Source organism: Rosa rugosa, chromosome 1 (assembly GCF_958449725.1).
Source record: "Rosa rugosa chromosome 1, drRosRugo1.1, whole genome shotgun sequence".
NCBI lineage: Eukaryota > Viridiplantae > Streptophyta > Magnoliopsida > Rosales > Rosaceae > Rosa > Rosa rugosa.
Window position 1 is genome coordinate 11147583 of NC_084820.1, and position 27655 is coordinate 11175237.

A 27655-nucleotide genomic window follows, 5' to 3' on the forward strand; every position below is an offset into this window, starting at 1 on the left:
AATCAAGAGAATAAGTGGAAGCCAATTCTCAATGTTCTAGATGTGTGTTCATCATTCACATATAAATTTACAAACTTTAACCGATGAACTTTGTCAGCAAAAATATAACACCCAGATCAAGAATGATTAAAAAAACACAAGAAATGTCATTAACGGGTCTTAACCGGTTCCAACGGGTAACCCGCAAACCCGCCGGGTTTAGCCGGGTTTAGTCGGGTTTAGCCTGTGAAACCCGTTAAGCTAACACGGGTTCTTACCGGGTTGGCCCTTTAAGAACCCGGCCCGTTTAGAACCCGCACGGTACCCTCACTATACCTGCCCGTTGCCAGGCCTACTTGCGGCCCAACATGATTACAAGAGATGTTGTAATGGGATAGATGTTTAAGTGGGAGGAGGGGTCCCTTTTATAGGTAAGGGAACCCCTCTCCCTTACATTTTCTTCTATGTGGGACTAAGAGTCCTTATGCTAGTGTAGAAAGCATGTTGGCAAGGCCGGGAATGTGACTTCCCGGTGAGGTATTGGTCGCTTCCGACTACCGTGGCGTAGCTTGGACATCGGGCTACGGGATGCATGTCGCGGTTGGGTCCCACCATGGCTTGTGGACCTCCCAAAGAGAGTGTTACACATGCTTGGTGACATAGCAAATCCTCCATAATAGTGGAGATATAGAGGGACAATAGAGGTCTATTGCCCCCCAATAGTCTACTTCCCCTTAATAGACGTCTATTGCTTCCAATAGAGGGGCAATAAAGGTCTATTACCTCCCAATAGAACTTTCAATCGCCGAAATGGAAACTAATCTTCCTAGATTTAGACAAATAAAACTTTAATTAAAGAAAAAAAATGAGAAGATTACGGGGGGTGTATTCATTTAAGAGTCTACAAGATTTTTTTGTATTTTAAAAGTCTATGGGTATTCAATTTAGATTTTAAGGGGGGTGTATTGTATTTGGATTTGTGCAGACTTTTTTTAAATGACAGACTTTTTGAAAAGTCCACAGACTCTTTAAAAAGTTGATAGACTGTTATGGATTTCTTAAAACCATTGATTTTAGCAACAGACTTTTATTGATTCATGAAAATCTATATACTTTATTATGAATGACTTCTACAGATTTCCTAGCTAGGATATACAAAATAAAAAAAATAAAAACAAAATAAAAACAAAAAACAAAAATAAATAAAACAAATGTAGCCCAAACACAAAACAAAATAATAATTTGTTGTCTCTTCAATGCTCCAGTATCTTCTAATAGAAATTGACTCAAATAAATGATTGTTAGTCTGTCTAGCGAGTTTGTTCTCATTCCTAATCTCCCAACAACATAAATATACAATATAGATCACTTGATGTTTATGCTTAATTATTCTCATCAATTTTGTTTTCGCCGATTAACATATATTGTAGCAATATTGGTCAATGTCTTGATCTATAATCAATCAATTGAAATTCAATTGTTCAACCTTTTTTTGAACCATAATATAAATTCAAATTAATGAGAATAATTAATTAATAAGATAAAATTTAATATGGTTCAAGGTCTTAGGGTTAGACCACAATATTTGAGTTTTAGGGTTTCATAAATCATTTTTATTGCTATTAGAGGTTCGAAGTATCACAATTGAAAAAAAAAAAACAAAAACAAAAATCACATTCAACAACTACAATGAACATGTTGGGTATCAAAAAAGGTTGATATCATAAAAGATTAGAGAAAAGACAAAAAATTAAAGAAAGAGAGATGATGAAGGACAAACTTATTCGTGAGTAGAGAGAAGAACTTTGATAGACCTTTTTTTTTTTTTTTTGAAGATGAAACTTTGATAGACTTTTTGAAATATTTGGTCTGGAGGCTGGAAAATTATTGGAGTTTGGTATGTATAGTTAACACTACAAAGTCCATGATTATCCATGATTTTCTAATTCCATAAGTATGAATGATATTTTGAATACCTCTGTACTTTTATTCATTTTTAAAAGTCCTAATTGAATACCCCTAGATTTTGGTGGAATTCATGAAGTCTTTAAAAATCCTAATTGAATACCTCAAGACTTTCATGGACTGTTAAAAGTCTATATTGAATACACCCAGACTTTTAAATTCCATAGATTTCTTTAAAAGTTCCACTAATTTCATATACAATACACCACAGTTCTTTAAAATCTTGATGTATTCAATAAAGATTTAAAATTATCCACTCAAATCTGTCGATATTCAAAATTATAAGGATTTTTAAGGATTTCATTAAATGTTGGATTTTAGAGGATTTTAGAGTGCTTCTTATACATATTGACAATCCAACCACTTCCCAAGAGATTTTGATGGATTCTATCTCACTCAAAAAATGAAGAAGCTCTTCACCCAAAAAAAAAAAAAAATTGAAGAAGCAGCCCTCAATAGGTGACACCGTGACACTCATCCATTTTGCCTTAGACTTATTTTCTCACTATCATCCTTTGCCTCTGCTCTCATCTAATAATTTTTTTTTACTCACTATAGCTCTAGAAGCCTTAATCATTCTAGCTAATGAAGCTCAATTCTAATGGTATTGTTAAGATGATACATATACACATGTTTCTTTTGTAAATTAGATATGAAATAAATTATGTCATTAGTTTACTACTTTATTTTTTGTCTAACATTTTGGCTGGTTAGTTTTCTCTTACTGTTCAGATATCATTATACACAACGTAAAGAATGGTAGATTACCATACTTTTTTGTCATTGATATAATATTATAGTTGGATCCATACATCCATTGCTTAAATATTAAAGAAGAAAAAAAAATTAACCTACCAAAAACATCATAAGGAATTGTAAAATCTAAACAAATACTAGTAAATCAATCAATTAGAATCAATCAGAGTCCATATAGAATTTAGGGAAAATGTCACAAACAGTACCCCAACTTAAAGTTATTCTACACTTTGGTACCTCATCTTCTAAATATATCACTTTGATACCTCAACTTATTATTTATGCATAAGATTCATACACGCCGTTAATAACACCGTTAACTCAAGTGTCATGTAGCTTTCTGTCATGAGTATTTTCGTTAATTTATATTTTCTCACCAAAAATCTCATGTTATTTTCCATTTAATAAAAACTCACTCCTTTAATTCATATTTATTTTTATTAAAAAACAAAAACACTTGCTACATCTTTCTTCATTGCCGATGAAACCAAATAACCATGGATCTATATTTAAAGAGTAAGCAAATAACTACAGCAACCATAAATACTAAAAGTTTCAAGCAATTTCTACAACTCTACTAGAGACAATCTACTATGATTGGTATTGAAATTGATTATGCATAATGAATTGAACAAGCATTTTTCCTTCTTTGTCTGAAGAGTTCTTCAATTAAAAGGGGAAAGACTCAAACCCTAAACTTGAAAGAAAACTAGTATCTACCCAACAAATTACATTTGAAGAGCTAAAATAAGATGATATAGAATCAACAATTAATAAAGCTAGCAAACAATCTGATCTTATCCAAATCACTCTCTATTTGTGAATTAGCAGGCTGAAAACGATAAATCTCTCACCTCTTCTCATTTTAATTATTATGTTTCCTAGGATCATAACAATAAGTCAAAATTTCCAGTACAATAACTTAAATTGATCTTCCATAAACCCAAATATAATATTTTCCTTGATGACATATTTATTTTCAGCAAAAAGAAAGGAATTTTAGATCATCTCCCATGTAATTTTTGGTGGGAAAACATAAATTGACGAAAATACTCATAGCAAAAAGCTACATAACACTTGAGTTAACGGTGTTATTAACGGCGTGTATGAATCTTATGCATAAATAATAAGTTGAGGTATCAAAGTGATATATTTAGAAGATGAGGTACCAAAGTGTAGAATAACTTTAAGTTGGGGTACTGTTTGTGACATTTTCCCTAGAATTTAAACAATATGTGGATTAAGTAAATCTATGGATTATAAAAAGAGAGAATTTTTCAAACAGTACCTGAACTAAAGGTCACTGTGAATTAAGGTGCCTAACTTTACACTAACTACACTTTGGTACCTGAATTAATAAAACCCGACACACTTTTGGTACACGCCGTCAATAACACCGTTAACCTTATGTTATTATTCATTTTTTAAAGGGTAGTATGGTATTTTTACTCTCTCTCCCTCAACTCCATCTCCACATCCAAGATGGGAAAAGCCGAGGCCAAACCTGCTGCAGCCGATTCGACTCAGTCCTCTTCTAACAAAATTTCCCAGCATATATTCGGTCTGCACCTCCCTCCTCAGTCGCCATCACCATCACGCCAAGCCTGGCTCCAAACTCAAACTGTCGCAAGACCTCGAGAACAAAGCTGCGTCCTCTGAATCCACCTTCCAAGGCGGCAGCAGTGACGTAGCAGAGATCGGCGAGCTCGGCTCGAATGGCCTTGTGGAAGCAAACCTGCAACAGAATCGGCGCTTGAGCGAGTCGTACTCGCGACTCGCAACAAGACGACGAAGAACACTCCGGCCGGGTCTCGTGACGGTCGCCGTCCATCCAAACCGAGACGACGATGTCGTTTAAGAACCATGAAGGTGAAGATCGACGCCCCTAAACCCCTTTCTTCTTCACCCATTCTTCTTCTACGACTTTGCGCTGTTATTTCTGTTCTTTAAATTTCTCCCAAACCCAAAAATTCCAACCAACGACGACGACTACATCAAACCCAGAACAAACCTTTCGATTCAGACAAAGAAACCCAGTTTGATACATGATGTTGCGCACGATTTTGAGGCTGTTAGAGCAGTGTTTTGGGGTGAGCATTGGGTCCAGCGGCGGTGATGGGTTGCTTTGGCATACCGACTTGAAGCCTCACGCGTCCAGTGACTACTTGATCGCTGTTGTTCAGGCAAATTCGAGCCTTGACTTGGGAAGAAACTAGATCGAGCTGCAGATTGTTTCAATTTGGGGATTGCGAATTTGCCATTTTGCGATTTTCGATGTGGGTTAGTGATTACTATCTGTGTTTTATCTAGTGGATGTTGTATGTTGAATCTCACCCTTGAAAATCTGAAGAGACAGAGAACAGTCGGGGAGAGAGAGAGCTGAAAAAAAAAAAAGAATAGATGAAGAAGACAGCAAACAGTCTGAGAGAGAGAGAGCTGCGTGCCCAGAGTAGGAGAGAAAGAGAGAGATGGGTGTCTTGAGTAAAAATCTGAAGAGACAACTTTACCCTTGAAAATATGCCAGGTGGCATGCCAACTAACGGAGTTATTGACGGCGTGTACCAAAAGTGTGTCTGGTTTTATTAATTCAGGTACCAAAGTGTAGTTAGTGTAAAGTTAGGCACCTTAATTCACAGTGACCTTTAGTTCAGGTACTGTTTGAAAAATTCTCCCTTATAAAAACTCAAACAAAATCTGAATTGAATACACCCCCCGTACATCAATTCAAAACGTCTATTGCCCCCCAATAAACCTTTAACACACTTCTATTGGCCCAATAGAACCTCTTTTTTTCCCCCCCTATTTTTTCTTCCATTCTGGGCCTTCTGCCCCCATTTTACCAAAAAAAGAAAAGAAAAAAAAAGCTAGAAATTGATTTGGGCACCCAGAGAAAAGCTTTGGGCACCTAATCACCAATCTCCTCTGCCACAGCCTAGGTCGAGCACCAGCGGCGTCCAGGAGGTCATCGGCGACGCCAAAGAGACGGCGAGGTGTCCAGGAAGCCATCAAAGACGTCGTATGGTCGTCGTTGTCAGCGGGACGGCAGTTGGACGGGGCCGAGCTTGGGCGAGCTGTAGCAAAATTTGGGCAAGAGCCGACCCGCGCTAGCGAGGTGTCCAGGAGACCATCGACGAAGTCGTCTGGTCGTTGTTGTCAGCTCGACAGCGGTTGGATGCTGTCGAGCTCACTGGTGAGTTGCTGCGGAATCTGGGCAAGAGGTTGAACAACGCCGGAGTTGGAGATCGGGGAGTGAATTGACGCCGGCCGGAGGTAGAGAGAGAGAGAGATAGAGAGAGAGAGAATCGACGCCAGCCGGAGGTGGAGAGTGGATCGATGCCTGCCGGAGGTGGAGAGAGAGAGAGAGAGAGTTTCAGATCGGAGGAGAGAGGGGGGAGAGAGAGAGATCGTAGGCATATGTGTAGTTATTAATTTGACTGAGGGTAAAATTGTCTTTTCTTGTTAAATTGGGTAACAGGGAATAAAAATCTGTTGCTGGGGTAAGTGGGATAAATTTGTCCAATTTTGGTGCTTTGGGTCAAGGACCCATAAATCAAATCAATAGAGTAGCAAAGATTTGAATTAAGGCCTTGTTTGGTTCGCGAAATTAAGGCTTGGGAAAGGAACAACTTTTCTTTAAGAATGGAAAATATGATTTCTCCCCTCTTATTCTCTAAAGGATTCATTTTCCCTTCCACTTTCCCTGTATTAATTGTGCAATAATTACATAGTATAACTGTATAAGTACATTTATTTCCTTATTGAAAATTATTATTGACAATTTTATTTTAAAAATTTATGAGATTTGTGTAGATATATATTTTAATATATGAGGATATAAATGAAATATTAGTAATATTTTGTTTCCTTTCCTTACACAAACCAGACACTAGAATGGAAACAAACATATATTTTCTCCTTGTTTTCCCAACATTTCCAAACGGGAAATTTTATTCGGTCCATAAATACTTAATACACACCTCTTACTTAATACACCACAATTTTGATTTCTTATTCTATCATTTTATTAAATACACCACTCAAACTACCTGAATTATCCCTCAAATCTCAAAATTCTATATGAAATCACTATATATAAATATGCCAATCTTTATCATAATCACAACATTCTATATATATCATAATGAATTTAAATGCGTTTAATTATCCAAATCATCATAATAATTTTAATTTTCTTTCAATTATTATCATGACACCTGTACAATCTTAACAATTTTGTTATTCAAAAATTGCTAGTAGTCAAGATTATTGAAAATAATCAAGAACACATGATGAGGATCCCAACTAGGTTTATAACTACATTGTTGTTATTTTCTCTCCATTAGTTATCATGAAACAACATATACAATCATAAGGATTTTGTAATGCAAAATTGCTAGCGGTCAAGCTTGTAGAAGAAGATTCCAATTAGGGTTTATATATATCATACTAGTTTTTATTTTCTTTCTATCTATTAATTACCATGAAACAATCATAAGAATTTTGTAATGCATAATTTATAACAATATTAAAAGCTATTAAACATATTCCAACTATAGTTCCTTTTCTAATATGAATGTCTTTTTAGTCATTTCATATACCCATATAATCTGATTTTAAATGTAGAAAAATTTCAATGTGTATTAAGTATTTAGGGATGTGTTAATAAAATTTCTCAAAAAAGGGAAAAGAAAGTTAGTAGAAAGTTTGTTTTCCTTTCCCATAGGATTTTCTAAGGAATTGATTTCCTTTCCGCGAATCAAATGAGGCCTAAGATGGCTCCACCAATTGAGCTAAATCCAACCCAAACGCAAAAAGTTAATACATGCATTGTAAATACTCTATCAATTGAACTACATCCCCAATTTGAAATTTTGACATACTCGATCTTATTTTTATTTAATTATTATTTTTATTAACGGAGTGAAAATTCCAGTAAATTAAAAAAAATAAAATAATGGAGACACAAGGAGTTGAACCAAGATCTTTCACATGCATTGTAATTGCTCTACCAATTGAGCTACATCCCCAATTTGGCATTTTAATACGCTCGATCTCATATGTATTAAAATATTATTATTATTATCATCATCATCATGATTTTGGTAAGTAAACATAATGGAGACTTAAGGATTTGAACCAAAGATCACATAATTGCTCTACCAATTGTGCTACATCCCACTTTGAAATTTTAATATACTCTTAGGGCTAGTTTGGGATTGCTGTGACTTTTAAAAAAAACTGCTGCTGCTGTGTTGTGAGAATAATTAGCTGTGAATTAAAATAGTTTCGTGTTTGGTAAATAATATTTTTAAAAGTGCTGTCAGTACATAAAATAACTGCAGAGTGTGTTTTGATCCACAGCAGCTTCTAAGGGCTAGTTTGGGATTGCTGCGACTTTTTTAAAAAATTGATGCTGCTGTGTTGTGAGAATAATCAGCTGTGAATTAAAACAGTTTCGTGTTTGGTAAATAATATTTTTAAAAGTGCTGTCAGTACATAAAACAACTGCAGAGTGTGTTTTAATCCACAGCAGCTTCTAAAAGCAACCTCTAGGCTGCTTCTAAAATCTGCTGCCAGTGACCTATAACTTTTAATTAAAGCTGCTTTTTATTTATTTACCAAACATAATAAAATCTAAAATTTTGAACAAAAGCTGATTTTTTTAAAAGCGAAGCAATCCCAAACGGGGCCTAAAAGCAACCTCTAGGCTGCTTCTAAAATCTGCTGCCAGTGACCTATAACTTTCAATTAAAGCTGCTTTTTATTTATTTACCAAACACAATAAAATCTAAAATTTTGAACAAAAGCTGATTTTTTTAAAAGCGAAGCAATCCCAAACGGGGCCTTATTCGTTTTGATGCCCATGATCATTGTTTTTTTTTTTTTTTTTTAACTAGGAAAATTTATTGAAAGGAAAGAAAAAAGATTACAAGTTTGCAGTAAGCACTAAAACTGACTGCATATAAGAATCACAATGAGAAGACATCAGTGAAAACGAAAATAAATGTATCCCTATTACAAAAAGATGAGGCGAATGGAGAAGTTGAGTCCCACCAGATAAACTTAGTAGAAGATGAGCCATAATTAGCAAGTGTATTTGCTACATGATTTCCTTCCCGAATTATATGAGACGACCGAAATTGCATTTGAGAGATTCGATGCAGGTAGTTTTCCCACTCCACCTTTAGTTGCCAAGGTACCAAATATGGGGAATGAAGAAAATTAAGAACAAAAGTTGAGTCGACCTCCAACCAAATATGCTTCCAATCTCTTAACCAAGCCAATTCAATTGCTTTGATGACTGCGATAACCTCTGCAACCACTGAACTTGGAATATCAAGCTTAGAACAAAAGGCACCTATAACAGTGCCTTTATAATTAAACACCACCATAGCTAGCAAGATTAGAGGCACTCTTCCAAGCACCATCAATATTTATTTTTATCCAACCATATAGAGGAGTATGCCAATTAACCTCACTTATATGCGGAGCACGGCATGAGACCCCAAATATCTTGATAATACAAAGCTCTTGGCATGTATTAAACATAGTACCCGTTGCCAATTGACCTGAAGCATTAATACTACCACTAATTAAGCAGCAAACTTGAGGAGCTGCAGAAAGATAACCATCATACTTGGCCTTGTTTCTAGATTGCCGGATAAACCAAAGATTGGAACAAAACCCTGCAATCCATAACTCCCGCAACTGTTGACTTGCCCAGCCACAATGCCCAAATTTATCAAGTCCATAATAGAGCTAGGAATTAAAGAAATATCAAACATGTCACACATAAATTCCCACTCTATTCAAAATTTGGCGAGAAGTAATTACTAAACTAAGAGACATCTCAGTATTTATATTTAGTTATTTGAAGGTTTTTTATTAGTTTTAAAAGCGGAAACGAAAAAGATTCTCTACTTTATCTGTATATTGTTTTTCCTACAAAATACTAGATGAAATAGAACGATATGCAGAAAAGGGGCAGCGAAGAAAAATATGCTCAATAGATTCACCATTAGCTCACAAAGAACACAATAGGATGCCAATGAAATTCTGCGCTTTTGAAGATAATCCTCCGAAAGAATTCTACCACGCAAAATTTTCCAAGCCAAAAGTGACATACGAGGTAGAACATGCTTCGACCATATTACTTTACCCCAAGATAAGGGGCCCCATGATCATTGTTTAGTAATATAAGTTTTTCATTTGTAAAAGTTAAAGTGATTATTGTGTAAATTTAGTTGTATAAAATTTGACTTCTTCATCGTTGATACATCAACTATATTGCCTATAATGTTTGGTAAGGACCGATAAACTGATGAATGTGCTATCCCAGAATTCAAGCCTTTTGGAGACTTGCTAGTAGCTAATGGAATACTGAATCGTATAATAGTAACGATTTATCGATCAGTGCCATCATATTGCATGTTTACTTGCTTCAGAGATAAATCTGAAGGAGAGGGGACAAATCATATAGTGAGATTTCACTATTGAGTAGGCATTATTTTTCTTCTTTCAATGTGAACAAAAATGTCATTAGTATAATCATAAAGAAGAAGAAAACAATTACTCTAAGAAATAATATTCACCATTAAAGGTACACATAGCAAACCTACATCTGTCAGATATGTGAATACAGAACTATAAACTACAAAATGGGAGAACCTTCAGCTCTAAGATCAAATACCTTCTTTAGAGGAAACACAACTCGGAAGTTCAGTACTTGGCTTTTACAAATATCCAGAACTGGCTGGTAATAGCCAATACTATATCTAAATCACAGGGTTTCTCAAACCGAAGATTTTGTCTGACGATACCACATAATGTTATCTACAATTGGATCAAGTTCTTGAAACAGTAAGTACCAAGAAGGAACCAACCAACAAGGAAGGCGATGAAGAATCCTAAGTAAGTTAGGAAGGCTGCACCTCCTATTGCAAGTCCAACACTGAATGTTATTAAAAATGGCAAAAATGATCGCACCATGGATCCTACGCTTACCCATTCACCCTTAAGGAAGATGAGAGCTGCGAGGTTCACCACATTCCACCCACCAGAACGAAAGCTTAACCTGTTAAGGCTGTTGGCTACAAAAGAGTGGCAATTGCAGGTAAAAAGGTTATAAGACCGGTGTTGGAATTCCTGTGTGCCCTTCTGAAGTGCATCATCCCATGTCAAAATGTCTCTTCCAGGATCATCATGCAACACTGCTTCATGCTCAGATGGACAGGGTATAGCACAACACTGCTTGTCAAAGTTTTAATGAGCAAAATGAAGAGAGCAATGAGCAGGTGAAAAATAGAATAAAAATAATAATATTGGACTTAGAAAGCAGCTCTCATACACATAATAGTTGCAACAATGAACAAATGATCCGAGCTCATATGAGTCACACTTTTTGCACCAAATCAAGTTATCCAAACGGATTTCCTGCTCAAGAAGCAGGCTTTAAGTAACTTTATGCTTCTTCTATTTGATGCAATGAGAACAGTACCCATTGATCAGTGCTCACCCAACTAAGAAACATGCAATGTTGGTAGCTGGTGGAAGGCCAGTAACAGAAAGAGTTTTATGACAGTTTTTACAGATGACCCAAAACCATGGTTCAGATATGAAAAGCAGGATATCTATACCTTTTCTTTGCTTATTTGGATGTAGCGAGTTGGTGCTCCAAAAGCAAAGTCATCCACGGACACAAAATTGGGTCCTGCAAAGTCCAAAATCACACCATCTTCTCTGCAGATGCCAATGTGGCCAACAAAAGGAATCAACCATGAAATAACAGGAAGCGGTGTCCACACAATGCAGCATGGAAACCGGGCTCTTTTAGGGTCAATTTGCAAAGTCGGTAAAGCACTTCCATCAATCATCATGTGGTGCTCAGAGTCTCCATTTGATTCCATTGCCAGAGTTGGAATTTGGAAACTGCTGATGCCTCGAAAACATTAGATACTCGTGATACACAAACTACTTTATATAAATCTTGGTACTTCCGAAATAAAAGGCATCAAGTTTGATCACACAGAACGTAAAAATTGCATTCTCCAAAAGATAAAAAGAAATGCTTCCTGACCGTGCTATGATTAAGCATTGAACAAGCCATACATACCAAATAAAATTACATAAAGTCTCTAAATCAGACAACCAGAACACTTGTCTCATCAAAAAAGACCATTCTGGTTCTTACTCCATGACCTTCCGAAATGAAATAGTGAATCATATCTATCCCCAAATAGGAACAAGCAGCATATTTCAGCAGATAATCAATCAAAATTGCCCAACGGGATCAGGAAACAAATTTGGAAGACAAAAATCACCTGCTAGGATTACTGAACTATCAAATAAACTTCTTCAACATATCAAAACACAAGAAACTGAAAATAATAATAATCTCGGCATTTGGGAAGCAAAGCATAAATTTGGAATTTGGAAGTCAAAAGCTAAATAATAGGCTTAAAGGGTTCATCTTTACTATGCTAAAGATCATCATTTTCCAATCCTAAATGAAACTATTTATGAAGCTTCATCCTCCTACAACCTAGAATGCTTGGCTTGAAATTGTAGCGCACGAAGAACCAAGCTAAATCAGAAAGAGGAAATTACAACACAAATCATGGAGACAGAGGAAATGAAGAGAAAAGTGGAACCTTTTAGATGCGCAATGGAGTTATTGATGGGGAAATGAAGCCGGGTAACTTGGGTCAACACAAGTTGGGATCTTTTGTGTTTCTGGAACCGGGTACTAGATATCCTCTTCCTGGTTTTGTTTTTTTTGGGTTTAAAAAGCCACTTATTTTCTCTTTTATTTTTTATATATATATTTTTTTTCAGAATTATACAATAAGAAATTATTATTTCTTAATGAATATTTATTGTTTCGTGATGTGTTTTTTTGTGGGAGTGTAATTTTTGTGGTTCATCTAATGGATATTAGGAATGGGCCTCATGTAGTAGAAGAGTAAATTTCTCGAAAAGAGGAGGGTGAGACTTGGGAAGGAGAAGCGTCTTCTCCTTGTTTACTAATAAGAAAGGTAAGAAATTACATTTGTGGCAAGCTGCTTGCGCTTCTTTTGATGTGGGCATGACTCATGAGAAATTGGTATGCATTTAGTATCATGAACTCAAATTATTAAGTCGGTTATTAGTTTATTGATATTTATCATCCATAGTAATGTAATGAAATCGGGTTTATCGAAGATGTTGATTAGAATCGTAGTAGTATGCCAAGTTAGATGATGCATATATGCTACAGATACTTGATCCATGGGCTTTGAAAGAGAATTCCCAAAGAACAATAGTTTAGGGAGCATGACATGAACTAGTAAGCAGAGGTAGGGAGCAATGCTTGAACAAGAGAGGGTAGGTACGTTCTTCTCCCCCAGAATATAAATGTTCCCTGGCATTGAGGAAGTTTCCACCTTGATTTTGCTCTCCTGCCTTTTTCCCCAGACCACCAGGTACAGCCCTGCTATGGTCAACATTGCTCCAATAATGCTGGTATATATCAATTAACCAAACAGATATTACAATCAGCTCAGCTGCAGAGAGCAGCTAATATTGGCTTAATTAGGAAGATGAAGTTGATAAACTCACCTTCCCAAGTAGAATTCTTCACCAAAAACGAGCGAGTCCATTACATGCAGCGACAACTGCCGTCTGTAAAGGCAGATACAGTGAAACATACACTGGTCCTCCCTTGTCAATCACCCATATCTGTATTACATTCGCCATTGCTGAAGCCCTCACTCCCTGCATTTTCAACAACAGAGAGATAAGTCACATTCTTATGTTACATATATCACTATATATAAAATGCTGCAAGGGATCACATTTTCAGATTATGTGTACCAACTGCGCGCGTTCTGTGATCACCATTGTGGTTATCTCTAGCATTATTTGTTCTATGTTATTAGCTAGTTTGAGCTAGGAAACTGACCATGTAGAGAATGGCAAAGACTTCACTGCAGTAATGGAACTGCCAGGCTTGAGAATCTCTCTCTACACACACCGCGATTGCTAAAAGTTGCAAAATGCCAAAGAAGAGAGTAAATGAGGTGACTGAGAGGCGAGCTGGGTACTTCTTCAGAACAGGTGCTTGTAGCACAATCCAGGTAGACCAACATAGGCAATGACTTATTACACAGATGTAACCAAAGGTCCAATTCTCCTCCTTGACATAATGACATCTCCAAATAATGAGTAGAGCATATGGGATTGGCTTAAAGGTGAAGTACTTGGAGGAACATAAATAGTTGGCCCCTTGTAAAAGGTTATGACTGAGGCTCCAGCAACAGAAGCAAGAGTTCCAAGCAGTTTGGCTTTACGATATTTTCTATTCAAGTGCATTTGTTCAATTCCCTAAATACAACCATGGCCATGACAGTACATTAGTCACTTAATTAGTAAGTAGCAGATAATACTACTAAAACTAGCCACTCAAGTTAGGAGCAAGCTTCTTTGGCTGTACTTTCAGAATCCAGCCGAAGAAGCTTATTAGCACTTGAGTTTAGCAGAACTGGAAGAAATAGTTGAAAGTAGTTTCTGAATTTTGTATCTAATTAACAAAAAGAGTTTTCAGCAAATAATAGTTCTACGAAAGCAGTGCCAAAAGGGCATTAGACATTAATTACATTATACAGAGATGACTAATTTGTTTGCCTGAATAAGGCAGCCATGAGAAATGTTATTGCAGGGACTGCATTCTCTATTGTCGAAACAAATGTGGGGGAGGTGTTCTTTAAACCAAAGAGATACAAGCCTTGATTGCATGTCACCCTGCAAAACAAATGAGTTAGCTACACTGTGATCTGGTCAATAATAAGTTAGTAATTACTATTAATCTGAGGATTAATCAAGTGCATACCCAAGAAGTCCTAGGAGAAAAAACTTCATGACAAGGGAAATATTCAGTGGTGGTCTATCTTTCCTGCACAGAAAAGATATATTAGTAAGTCTTTTCGAGGCATAGATCAGATGGATAATGATAACTAAGAAATGTAGTAGTTTTTTGTAATTATGTGCATACTTCTCCAAAAAGTATGCAAATGGAATCAGCAGAAGCAGCGCGGTGACATTCCTGTAAACTGAGAAAACAAGCATGCTTACACTCATATTAAGCTTAGTTCTGCAAATGATATGTACCCCTGTTGGAACTTGGTTGTTATTTTCTGTTTTGAATAAGTTGTTTTTCTGGTTTGAATAAGTCGTGGTTGCAAGTCCTATTCATTTGGGATTTCCTGCTACTGACCAAGTCTTTAGGAGTCCTAGAAGTTTAAATTGTTCAGTTGTAGTGGATAAGTTTGTTGCTGTTTTATCTCCTTAGTTTGAGTCAAAGTGGTTCGTGTGGACTACTATATATGTAACTGGAAGATATTCAATGAATAGAAGAAGTTTCAGTCATATTATTCATTCATTGTTCTGAAACTTTTCCCAGATATTTCAACATTGTGCATAGATGAACTGCAGGACAGTTGAAGCCATATGAATCCTTGCATTTTCAGGCACCACACACAATCTTCTCTTATCAGCTACACTTGATGATAAATCAGCCATTGCAGCAGATATCCAAAACTATGATAAATTACTATTTGGGAGGAGCCATATAAAGGTATTTATAGTTAAAGCTTCTACCATGTTCTGAAAATTACACTATTAGACCTCATTTTTCACCGAATCCAACCGGATGGCATACAGCAGACATTTTTAGAGTTCTTGTGATTTATACAATATAGGCACTCGTTATGCATAATTCCAATTCCATGGGACCAAATTAATATTCACACCTCATTCCATGGGATTGAGCTCTTGACAACATAGCTTATAATAGGATTGTTCGAGAGTACTTGTTCTTTCCATGTGCCAATATTTTGCCTGATATGAAATATTGCCAATTCGAGTGTGTCAGCAACGATGTTTCACTTCAAAGTTTGATTTGCTGTCCTACATGAGTGAAAAAAAAAAAATAGCAAATTACCGGTAAGGTCTATTAGTATGCCAAATTGTGATGCATATATGCTGCAAATACTTGATCCATTAACTTTGGATACCAAAGCTTTACATCTGGATCAGGTTAATGTCAACAAACTGAACATTTGCAAAAATGCATCTTGTTTATGTTATTTGAACAATAGAGAAGACAATACATTTGCTGAACTACTTTGAAGAGGTAGGGAGCAATGGTTGGACGAGAGAAGATTCTTTTTCTTCTTCAGAATAATATTTAATCTGATTATCAATGTTCAATGGCACTGGTGAAGTTTTCAACTTCATTTCTTTGCCAAATTTGCTCTCTTTGCTTTTTCCCCACACTACAAGGTATAGTCCTGCTACGATCAGCACTGCTCCAACAATGCTGGCCATTTATCAAACAAAAACTAATCAGCTAAAAAATGTAGCAGTTAAGAATATAGTTAAAAATTAGTGGTTACTAAGGCAGATGAAACTGAAAAACTTACCCTCCCAAGTAGAATTGTGCACCCATAATGACCGAGTCCATTATATCTACGAGTAACGTCTGTAGAGGCATATACACTGAAACAAACACCGGTCCTCCCTTGTCAATCGCCCATAGCTGTATTGCATAAGACATTGCTGAAGCCACCACTCCCTGCATTTTTCAACCACACCAAAATTAAGATATTTAACATCTACTACAAAGTGCTAAAGGGATCACATTTTGGGATCATGGAGTCGTTTCAAAATTGGTCTCTCTAGCATTACTGGTATGTGTGCATTTGAGCTAGGAAACTAACCACGTAGAGAATGCCCAAGATTGCACTGCCGGAATGGATCTGCCACTCTTGGGAGTCTCTCTCTACATACGCTGCAATTGCTGAAAGTTGCAGAATGCCAAAGAAGAGAGTAAATGAGGTGACTGAGAGGCGAGCTGGGTACTTCTTCAAAACAGGTCCTTGTAGGACAATCCAGCTAAACCAACATACGCAATGACCTATAGCACAAATGCAACCAAAGGTCCAGTTCTTCTCCCTGGCATCTCCAAATAACGAGAGGAGCATATGGGATTGGCCTGAAGGTGAAGTCCTTGGAGGAACATATATAGTTGGCCCCTTGTAAAAGGTTATGACTGAGGCTCCTGCAACAGAAGCCAGAACTCCAAGCACTTTGGCTTTGCCATCTTTTCTATTCAAGTGAACTTGTTCAATTCTGCAATATATCCAAGTATAATAATTAATGACAATAATCCATGAATAGAAAACAACAGTTGTAGCTAGTACCAAAACTAGCTACTCATGTTAATTAGGGGCTATGGCCTCTTTGGCAGTACATCTAAAAGCGCCAAAGAAACTTAATTAGTGCTTAATCTTGGCAGCGTTGCAAGAAATTAATAGTTCAAGTTTTTATGTAATTTTAACAAAAAGGGTTTTCAGAAAAAGTGCTACGATGATTTGTTTGCCTTAATACGGCAGCCATGAGAAATGTTCCTGCAGGGACTGCATTCTCTACTGCAGAAACAAATGTGGCTGATGTGTTCTCCAAACCCAAGAGGTAGAATCCTTGATTGCAGGTGACCCTGCCAAACAAAGTAAAAATAGTTAATTACCTAGCTAGACAATGATCTGCTAATTACTATTATAAACTTAGGACATAGGGACATACCCAATAAGTCCCAGGAGAAAAAACTGCATAACAAGGGATATATTCAGTGGTGGTCTATCTTTTCTGAATAGACAGAGATATGTCAGTAAGTATTCATTTTCAAGGCAGATTCAGATGAATTAATAACGCTTAATACGAATGTAGTAGTTTCATGAACGTGATGTAACTAAGCGCATATATACCTCTCCAAAAAGTATGCAAACGGAAAAAGCAGAAGCAGCGCGGTGATGCTCCTGTAAACTGGGAAAATAAGCTGGTTTACACCCATGTTAAGCACACTCCTGATGACGATATGTTGCACTGCATTGCTCGACTGCAGGAAAGTTAAAGCCATGTGAATCCTCGCACGTTCAGGCACCATACACACTCTCTTGCCATGTGAACCGGCCTCATCAGCCATTGTATCAGATACTCAAAACAGGATTTGGAAGTATACTGTATATGTATGGGCACAGTTTTGTTTGAGAGGAACAATAATTCTATATAGGGCAATGTCATAAGGGGCTAAGATTTGTGGCCAGAAATTCTAGATGTCATGCCATCTAAGTAAATACAAATTTTATTTTCAATTTTTACATAATATATCTTGCCACATCATACTCTTGCAACACCAACTTATTCCTTCTAGATATTAGGGGGTGAATTAATGACATTAATGAATTTAATTAGGTAACAAAAAAAATATCTAAAATGAAATATAAAAGGGTAAAGCTTGTGTCATTAATTCGTTTTATATTTCCTTTTAAAATGGGGAAATATCTAAAATGATATTGAGCCTAAACCCCTTATTACAATACGCATCAAGAGTACATCATTTTGGGATATCAGGAGTTTCTACAGAGTACATGTATTCAAACAAGCACAAATTAGCAAAGAGTGCTCTACTAGCTACTCCATTTGCTTTGACATAGCGGTGACATATCGGAAATATAACTTAATTACAACAAAACATAATTACCAAAAGTACAGCTTTCCTACTATGTTTCCGCCTGAAAAGAAATCCAACGACACTCAGTTTCATCCTGCCACTAGAACGATGCGACCATTTAACAATGGATCACTGCCTCGCTAGGCTAGACAAGGCAGCCATTAATTATAATACATGTTAGTAGCAACCGTTAATTATCATGTACAATCTAAATAAGTAAATATAAATTGACTTGAAAATACCTAGCGGGCTTGCTCTGCTAGGGTTGGGAGAGCGCCGCCTCTGGCCTCTCTGTAGTTTCCTCCATCATCGATAGAGTACTGTTTCGGAACTACCCTCGGTGTCGGTTCTTTCACGCACGACTCCTATCGTGCCCTGTATCGGGTACGTGGTGGTTCACATCTCAGCCTGTGGCAATCTCTCATTTTCAGATCCATTCTGACCGTATCTCTGTTCAATGGGAAGAAGCCATGGCTGCGATGCCTTCCCAGATCGGGTCTGCACCGAGAGTTGGGCGTAGAGGTGGCAAACGGGCCGGGCCGGCCCAACCCGGCCCATTTTAAGCGGGCCTAGTCGTGCTTGGCCCGGACCATTTATTATCGTGCCGGCCCATTTACTTAAACATTAAGCTCGGTCCGGCCCATGGCCCGAGTCCATATCGTGCCGGGTCGTGCTCGTGTCTGGTCATAAACGGGCCGTGCTCGTGCTTACCCACTATAAAGCACGATTTTAAAATCTTAATTTGAATAAATAAAAATTAATTTTATTTAACTATTTAGAAAATTAAAATAAATTAAGTTCTACAATATTTTTCTTAATCTTAGCTTTTTAAGATTAGTTTTCTAATAATTTTTTATATTCCACTACAAGAAAGAAAGAAAGAAAAAAATAACTCAAAATATATTGCTTTTAGTATATTATTGTGAGATTAATCTTTATTAATATAATGAAGATTTAGTATCATATTATTCTTTCCTTCATTCTATAGTTGTTATGAGATTAGTCTTTATTAATAAACATATATTTAATATTTAGAAAAAATATTTTATGTCAAAACATGGATATAATGTTTTATTTCACTATTTTGACAACATAAAAGAAATAGCATTGGTGGAATTGTTATGAGATTTTAAATAAAGAGGTCTAATATTCAAATCTCATCATTGTGGTTTTTTAATATTTTTAAAAACAAAATGAAATTTTGTGTTTGTAACGGGCCAGCCCACAATATGTCGTGCTCGGGCCGGGCCAAAGGGCCAATATTCCTAGGCCCAACCTGACTCGTTATTCTAACGTGCTCGGGTCGTGCCGGGCCACTAACAGGTTTGGGCCGTGCCGGGCCGCTTTTAATCGTGCCGGGCCCATGCCGTGCTAGTGCTTAGCAGCCCGTTTGCCACCTCTAGTTGAGCGTCTTCGGCCAAGTTGGGCACGACTCAAGTCGCCGGTGTGCGGCTTTGGTTTGGTGGTGGTGTGGCTGAGTGAGGGGCTCGAGAGAGGCTGATGCTCGGCCTCGTTTCCCGGTACGCTGGAGTGGCGGTTGTCCGGAATCTTTCGTTGCGTCTCAGATCGAGGGGGTGATCCGGCAGCAGACGATGAGCGAATCAGTGCCTGGGGTCTAGGCGAGCTATGCGTTCCGGCCGGTGACAATGGTAGCGGCGGGGGCGTCGTGTTGGTGGGGCAGGGATGTTCTTTCTCCAGCCAAGGGCGGTGGCCGGAGAAGCGGTCAGGCTTAAAGTTAGGAATGGTCTGGGTGCCTAGAGAATTTTGTGGGCTTTTTTGGTTGAGCCTTCCTTCTTGGGGCTTTGCAATTAGTGTATGAGCCCAATGCTGTTAGGGTTCATATCTGGGATCCAGGAGATTTTTTATGGGCCCAAAATTTCTTGGCATTTTGGAATGAGTTTTTTGGCTACTTAGGTACAAGATTGCTTTCTATTCGACATATTATTCTGCGTGGAATAGGCAAGATCGGTCACACTACCGCCGGTTACCTTGATAGAAGGTTACCCTCTATTCTACATCTATCTTTGGGTGGAAATATGGTTAACCTAACTATTGGTACCATTTTACATAGCCCGGATTATGTTTGGTACTTCATCAAATGCTTAATTGCATCCCTTAATCTCCTTGTTAGGTTTTATTTCCAATGCCTAGTTGCATCCAATATTGTTCTTGTTATTTTATATTTTGATGTAGTTTCTACATCTATAAGTTGTATTATTTCTTATTATTAATTATTATCAATAAAGTGGCTGACTATTGTTAATGCTGGTGATCTGACGGTAGCCAAATCCCGATAACGCTGTGACTTGATACACATTTACGCAAGCGTACGTATCATTGTCAAGATAGGGAAGTATTATGCCCAAAGTTTATCGTACCACGGGGATTAGTGGCTAACCCACAATCCTTGGGTAATCAGAAATAAAGACACTTAGCAAACAAAGAAAAGAAAAAGAAAATAAATAAAAATGTTAATCTAAGGCACCAAGCCTTAGCAATGCTCGGCTTTGATTTTCACCAAAGCCTAATCAAAACTAAGAGCCTAGTGATGAATATTTACAATGAGTTGGAGTTCAATATTTTGAGAGTTGATTTTAGATTAACAAAATGTAATGAAATGTAAAGCAAAGAAATTAATAAAAGTGTAACCAAATAAATGGGAATGTCGGGTGTTAGGGAGGTTCCTTCACCCAATTTCATGTGTCGGAAGCTAATCTAATATAGATGCAAATTTCATACTTTGGCGGTAGTCGTATCCAAGGCGGTTCAAGGCTCAAGGATCGAAATTCCATTTCATGGTATTCCTACTCCGGTTCAAGGGCCGTAGGAACTCACTTGGCATGAATTAGAGCCGGTTCAAGGGTCACTAATTCACATCAAGATGCGTAGAGATTGAGGAATTAGACTACTAAGCGACCCGCCCGTTCAATCACGCAACGGGTGTAAATCACCATGCTTATAACCCCTCGAATACGAAATTTAAGGTTTCTAGCTTAGGAATTAGAGGGGGTCAAGCCTCTAACTCCATCCTAGACATGCTCAAAATACACACCCTAGAGGTGACTAGGCTCCCAGACATGCATTTTAACCCAACAAAAATATATATAAGCATCCATCATATGAAAATTGCATCATTACATTAAATTAAACATCTTTTACACAAAATTTGGGTTAGGGACACAACCCTAAACCCCCAACAAGGAAATTACTCACAACCCATAATCATAGACATCAAAATTACAAAATTCAAATACAAAAGAGAAGAGAAGTGTAGGAGAAAACAAGAATAGTCACAGATAGCTAAAAAGCTAGCATGACTAGTCTTGATTTACAACTCCCACAATTAAACAAGTCTTGAATCTTGTAGATGAGAAGTCTTTGATGAATCTTTGAAGCTTTGGGTGAGTAATTCCTTCAAATCCCTAAAATAAAACTAAAGAAAATATGGAAAATGGAGGAGAAGAGAATGAGAGCAGCCTAAAGGGCTGCCCTGTTTCTTGGTGCGGCGCTGTCGCTCTAGGGTAGAAGAGAAAGGAATATATAGGTATGAATAGGCTTTTGAGGAGTGAATAAGGGCTGCGTGTCAGCGTCTGATTGGTGGCCAAAAGAAAATGATCTGGTGTGCTGCGCGCGTGAGAGAGAAGAGAAGAGAAGAGAAGAGAAGAGTTGATGATCATGTTCTAATTAATGGGCTGATGCTGCACATGGAACAAAAGAAAATAAAAACTAAAAAAAAAGAAAGGACAATGGGTATGCATGTAGACCTGTAAATGGACCGGATTTGGATCGGATCGACCTAAATCCAAATTCGTTTACTTAAAAAAAATTTGATCCAAACCCGCTCCGTTAACCCGGCGGATCGTTGATAGCTCGATCCAAATCCGTATCTGCCGGGTTAACGGATACCCGATCCGCTAATCCGACCCGTTATAATTTCAAATAGTTTTAAAATTTTAAATAGTAATATTAAATTTATATCATGATACCTCATAAGATATTAATAAAATATTAAAACAACATGAAAAATATCACCAAAAGTAGAATTATATCATCAAAATTCTTAATGCTTCTTGGAATCTTGGGTGATAGACTGTCCCTTAGATTTCTGCAAAAAATTTGTATTAGAAATTCTTCATATTTTATATTTTTAAAAAATAATAATATATTAATAAAAAATAATATTTTATTATTACAAAAACGGGCCGGATCATTAACGGATCGGATCGACCTAGATCCGTATTTGATCCGTTAAATAAACGGATTAACGGATTCGGATCATTAACGGATCAACGGATCAAAACTTTCGATCCAAACCCGTCCAATAGTCACGGATTTGGAGCGGATCCGGATCAAAATCCGGTCCATTTACAGGTCTATATGCATGGTCACGTGATGGCTGCCAATTAACCAATGTTTAATTGGTTAATTAAACTCTCGATGATTCCTTCTTTTTTTTTTTTCTTTTTTTTCTTTCATTCATTTTTTTTTCTTTCTGCTCCTTATAATTTCAAGGACCTGCGCACACAACTATGAATTGCATTCTGATTCTTCCTTAGCTTTAACTACGGTTGACCGCATTGACTATTTCGTCATTTTGTCGGAAACTTCAGTTTTGCACAATTTTCTCTCGTTTCCGCAATTCCGCTTATTTCATACACAATAAATAAAAATGTATTAATTACATAATAATTAACTTGAGGATTAACTTATTTCTAGTGTTTTAGATATAATTATATGCATCGAAATGCGTGTAATCACGCTGATCCTAGCTCGGATCGCTACTGAAAGGATTGTAGCATTAGCGTCACCTGTCAAGTGAAATACAAAGGGCGTATACACTGAAACAAACATGGGTCCTCCCTTGTCAATCGCCCATAGCTGTATTGCATAAGACATTGCTGAAGCCACCACTCCCTGCATTTTTGAACCGCACCAAAATTAAGATATTTAATGATTAATGTACATTGTTTTAAAATATGGTCCCTCTAGCATAACTGGTATGTGTTCATTTGAGCTAGCTAGGAAACTAACCGCATAGAGGATGGCCAAGACTTCACTGCCGGAATGGATCTGCCAGTCATGAGAGTCTCTCTCTACATATGCCACAATGGCTAAAAATTGCAGAATTCCGAAGAAGAGAGTAAATGAGGTGACCGAGAGGCGAGCTGGATACTTCTTCAAAACAGGTCCTTGTAGGACAATCCAGCTAGACCAACATAGACAATGACCTATAACACAAATGCATGCAACCCAAGGTCCAATTTCTCTCCTTGGCATCTCCGAATAACGAGAGGAGCATATGGGATTGGCCTAAAGGTGAAGGAATTGGAGGTCCATAAATAGTTGGTCCCTTGTAAAGGGTTATGATTGAGGCTCCTGCAACAGAAGCCAGAATTCCAAGCATTTTGGCTTTGCCATCTTTTCTATTCAAGTGAACTTGTTCAATTCTGCAATTAATACGTGCAAGTATAATAATTAATGACAGTAATTCAGAAATAGAAAACAACACTAGTAGTACCAAAACTAGCTACTCATGTTAGGAGGCTAGGAGCTATATATAGCTTCTTTGGCAGTATTTGCTAATTAAGCTCCTTTCAAAAAAAAACTTGATAATAGTAATTAGCAGGTCACAGTAATCTAGCTAGTTAATTAACTCATTTTTAATTTGTTTGGCAGGGTCACTTGCAATCAAGAATTCTACCTCTTGGGCTTGAATTCTACCTCTTGGGCTTGGAGTAACACATCACCCACATTTGTTTCTGCAGTAGAGAATGCAGTCCCTGCAGTAACATTTCTCATGGCTGCATTATTCAGGCAAACAGATCATCATAGCACTTTTACTGAAACCCCTTTTGGTTAAAATTAAAATACATAAAACTTGAACTATATGTATTGTCACATTCTTGTTTGTGAGGAACCATAATGCTATATATAACGCGTCTACCATACTCCTAAATTTTCAATCGTTAGATCTACTTTTCTGCCTAATCCAACTGTAAAATGCACGGAGTACGTATAGCATTCACATGTGATTCCATATGATTGAGTTTTTTTACTAGAAAATATCAAGAGTATTTTTTTTGCATGCATGTGGTCCTATATTTTCTGGCAGCAATGACTGTAACTAAAGAGTTTCAATTCATTTGCTGTCCTATATTATGAAATTAGTTGACAAATAAACTAAAAGGCATCTTTCAATTACTTGGACCGCAAGATTTGTACGTTTATACAGCTAATTGTGCTGTAGCTTATTCATAGTGAATTATTGACATCACAAGATATTTGTAGCTTAAAACGTGTTAATAAATGATATTAACATGTATCCAGACAAAAGAAGATTTTACATGCATCTGGGATCATCAGTGGTTTTATTCTGTTAGCATGAGATACATACAGTAAGGAGTAGCAGCAAATCTTGACAACTATTTCAACAACGAAGTGACATAATCTCTTGTGTATCGTACAGCCGTATTGTATGGCCTATTATATTTACTTTTCATTCATAGCTATACTATTGTATTTACCTTTCATATATACCTAGTTGTAGGTAGTTTGTACTTACACATGTATATATCCTTCAGTTTGGCCGGAGAAGAGTAAACACAACAATTATACCATAATTTCACATATTCAAAATGAAAGGTTACAGAGAGGGAAATTTAGAAGTTACAGAATGAAGAAGGAAAGAAAAAAAAAAAAAAAAAAGACAAAGCAATGAGCCAATAGGACCAATACATGAGCTTGAACTACTTCGAAGAGGAACTGAGTAATGACTGAAAGAGAGAGAATTGTTCATCTGCAGGCATTGATCGAGGAAATTCACCATTTTCATTGCCAAACTTGCTCTCTTCATTTTTCCCCCAGACCACCAGGTAGAGTCCGGCTACGATCAATACTGCTCCAATAATGCTGAAGTACATTAACAAACAAAAACCAATCAGTTGCAAATTAAGAGATTAGTCAAGAATATATTAGGTTAATTAGCAGAATGAAACCTACCCTCCCAAGTAGAATTGTTCACCTAAAATGACTGAGGCCATTAGAGCTACCAGTAATGTCTGTAGAGGCAGGTACACTGAAACGAACACTGGGCCTCCTCGTTCAATCACCCATATCTGTAATGCAAATGCCATTGCTGAAGCCACCACTCCCTGCAACCACAAACATAAATACTTCCTCACATTCTTCTGTTACATGCTATGAATTGCTATAAAAATTTCAGATCACATCATTAAGGTCGTGACAGTTGATTTGAGCCAACTACATTAGGCAATTGTCGCATTATAATGTGGTCTAAAAATATGGTTCATCTAGCTATTATTAGTTTGCACACTAACCGCGTAGAGAATAGCAACAACTTCACCACCAGAATGGACCTGCCAGGCTTGGGAATCTCTCTCTACAATCCCCGCGATTGCAGAACATTGCAGAATGCCAAAGAAGCAAGTAAATGAGTGTAGACACTAAAATTTTAATGAAAATAAATTCATTAAATAATTCAGTCAACACTCAAAATTATGACCGAACAAATTTAGTCGGCATGTGGGTCCCACAAAATGTCCATGTGGCTTGTGAGTCAGCAAAATCTCACAAATTCAGAGAATGACACTTGGCGACACTTGAAAGGCCCGACGGCAATAAATGAATTTGTTCCGGCTAAATCAATTGATATTAAAGCGGATCAATCAAATTAAATCAATTGATTCCAAGTCAAATCAAGTATTAAATCTCGTCTGCTGATTAGATATCAATTTATTTAAATTGATAATCAAGACGACAATCAGTCATCCAATTAATTGGCTAAATTTCTTAATAGTCATAATTAAATCGGTTAATTAAAACTGATTGATTTAATTGTGATATTAACGAAATACAATTAAAATCAGCCATCAAATTAATTGGTTAATTCCTTAATAGTCGTGATTAAATCAGTTAATTAAGACTGATTGATTTGATTACGTAATTAAGGAAAATACAATTAATTACGTGTCATCAAGGCATTCCAAATTGAGGGAGACGCCGACACTATAAATACCCCCTCTCAAATCAAGAGAAGGACTTCAGCCAAAATAGAGAAGAAAATACTCTCAGAATCTCTGAAGCCTCCCAAGCACGTGTGAAGAACCCTCAAGCTGCCAAATAGCCGGTTCATCACTAACCTCAAGTCAAAGCGTTCGTCACGTGTCAACTCTCGTGATCATCATACCACTCAAGATCAAGCGTCAAGCCCTTGAGCGAAATTCATCGTCGGAGATTGAATCAGAGCATCTACAGAGATTGTAACCCGCACTTAAATTAATAAAATTATTATTTTTGTACACGTGTCTGTATCTTGTTTGCTTTCAGATTTTCGTGTTTACAAATTGGCACGCCCAGTGGGACGTCTTTGCCTCTCATCTCCTTCTCCGTAAGACGATTCCAAACAAATCCGTTCGAGCAATGGCTTCCAAGAACACTCAAGTCATCTCGAAGAACAAATCCAAGACAACGACCTCGAAATCGAGTAGCAGCTCATCTGGTCACGTCACTCGAAGCATGGCAAAGATTCAGCCTACAACATTTGTGGCTTTGCCATCTAAGCCTCGCCAACCAATCATCACCCTAGAAAGTCTAGGGGCGGGGAAGCATGTCCCTCGAAGTGAAGAGAGACAAGCTCCAAACATAAAACCAAGGGAACGGTCGTTCTCTCCTGCCTCAGATGATCACTCAAGCACCGGATCATACCATGGAAGTCCTAATGCTGAAGAAAATGACACTTCTGGGATGCCGTCAGACAGTGCGTCTCACCTCTCAGCAATGCAAGTCATGATGACTGGGGCAACTACGCTTGAAGAGCAGGTAGCTAATCTGATGGAGGCGGTTCAAAAGCTCACCAATACCGTCGAAGAAAAAGATATGCAGATTGCTCAACTTTGGAGCAGGCTCGAGAAGCAAAATGAAGAGGATTCTGCTAGGATTCCGTTCAAGAATGACAAAGACAAACAGGAAGAAACTTCAAAGACAAATGACAAAGACAGTGAAAGTCCACTTGGTTCTTTGTCCGTCCAGCAGCTGCAGGACATGATCAACAACTCCATTAGAGCCCAATATGGAGGTACCTCTCGTGATTCTCTCACATACTCCAAGCCATACACAAAAAGAGTGGATAGCTTGAGGATGCCATATGGGTACCAACCGCCCAAGTTTCAGCAATTCGAGGGGAAGGGTAATCCAAAACAACACATTGCCCACTTTGTCGAGACTTGCAACAATGCAGGAACGGAGGGAGATCATCTTGTTAAGCAGTTTGTACGTTCATTAAAAGGTAACGCCTTCGAATGGTACACTGATCTGGAGCCTGAGTCAATCGACAGTTGGGATCAGATGGAGCGTGAGTTCCTGAATCGTTTCTATAGCACGAGACGTACA

The 27655-nt window shown here is 37.3% G+C and overlaps 5 protein-coding genes and 1 pseudogene across 6 annotated transcripts; all 6 read right to left on the minus strand.

The window, feature by feature from the left end:
• Nucleotides 1-10224: 10224 nt before the first annotated feature.
• Nucleotides 10225-12495, minus strand: LOC133727208 (protein RTE1-HOMOLOG). 2 transcript variants are annotated; one of them, XM_062154822.1, is made up of 3 exons: nucleotides 12351-12495; nucleotides 11337-11628; nucleotides 10225-10947 (listed from the first exon to the last, which is right to left on the minus strand). In XM_062154822.1, exons 2-3 carry the CDS (start codon nucleotides 11604-11606, stop codon nucleotides 10534-10536), a joined length of 684 nt encoding a protein of 227 aa, XP_062010806.1. In that variant the 5' UTR covers nucleotides 11607-11628; nucleotides 12351-12495; the 3' UTR covers nucleotides 10225-10533. The 2 variants fall into 2 exon arrangements, with proteins under 2 accessions (XP_062010806.1, XP_062010807.1); XM_062154823.1 differs by having other exon boundaries at nucleotides 11337-11631; nucleotides 12351-12466.
• A 329-nt stretch (nucleotides 12496-12824) lies between these two features.
• LOC133741993 (protein WALLS ARE THIN 1-like) lies at nucleotides 12825-14054 on the minus strand (annotated as a pseudogene).
• A 181-nt stretch (nucleotides 14055-14235) lies between these two features.
• Nucleotides 14236-14824, minus strand: LOC133727210 (protein WALLS ARE THIN 1-like). The gene is made up of 3 exons (XM_062154825.1): nucleotides 14729-14824; nucleotides 14567-14629; nucleotides 14236-14478 (listed from the first exon to the last, which is right to left on the minus strand). The coding sequence occupies exons 1-3, from the start codon at nucleotides 14812-14814 to the stop codon at nucleotides 14349-14351; spliced, it is 279 nt and encodes a 92-aa protein (XP_062010809.1). The 5' UTR covers nucleotides 14815-14824; the 3' UTR covers nucleotides 14236-14348.
• Nucleotides 14825-15606: 782 nt separating this feature from the next.
• Nucleotides 15607-17719, minus strand: LOC133727209 (protein WALLS ARE THIN 1-like). Its single transcript, XM_062154824.1, has 6 exons — nucleotides 17502-17719; nucleotides 17320-17382; nucleotides 17117-17233; nucleotides 16455-16866; nucleotides 16158-16309; nucleotides 15607-16054 (listed from the first exon to the last, which is right to left on the minus strand). Exons 1-6 carry the CDS (start codon nucleotides 17717-17719, stop codon nucleotides 15856-15858), a joined length of 1161 nt encoding a protein of 386 aa, XP_062010808.1. The 3' UTR covers nucleotides 15607-15855.
• A 5332-nt stretch (nucleotides 17720-23051) lies between these two features.
• Nucleotides 23052-24046, minus strand: LOC133742085 (protein WALLS ARE THIN 1-like). Its single transcript, XM_062169802.1, has 5 exons — nucleotides 23949-24046; nucleotides 23536-23694; nucleotides 23279-23453; nucleotides 23097-23161; nucleotides 23052-23055 (listed from the first exon to the last, which is right to left on the minus strand). The coding sequence occupies exons 1-5, from the start codon at nucleotides 24044-24046 to the stop codon at nucleotides 23052-23054; spliced, it is 501 nt and encodes a 166-aa protein (XP_062025786.1).
• Nucleotides 24047-24905: 859 nt separating this feature from the next.
• Nucleotides 24906-25693, minus strand: LOC133727211 (protein WALLS ARE THIN 1-like). The gene is made up of 3 exons (XM_062154826.1): nucleotides 25585-25693; nucleotides 25247-25398; nucleotides 24906-25156 (listed from the first exon to the last, which is right to left on the minus strand). Exons 2-3 carry the CDS (start codon nucleotides 25378-25380, stop codon nucleotides 24994-24996), a joined length of 297 nt encoding a protein of 98 aa, XP_062010810.1. The 5' UTR covers nucleotides 25381-25398; nucleotides 25585-25693; the 3' UTR covers nucleotides 24906-24993.
• Nucleotides 25694-27655: the final 1962 nt, after the last annotated feature.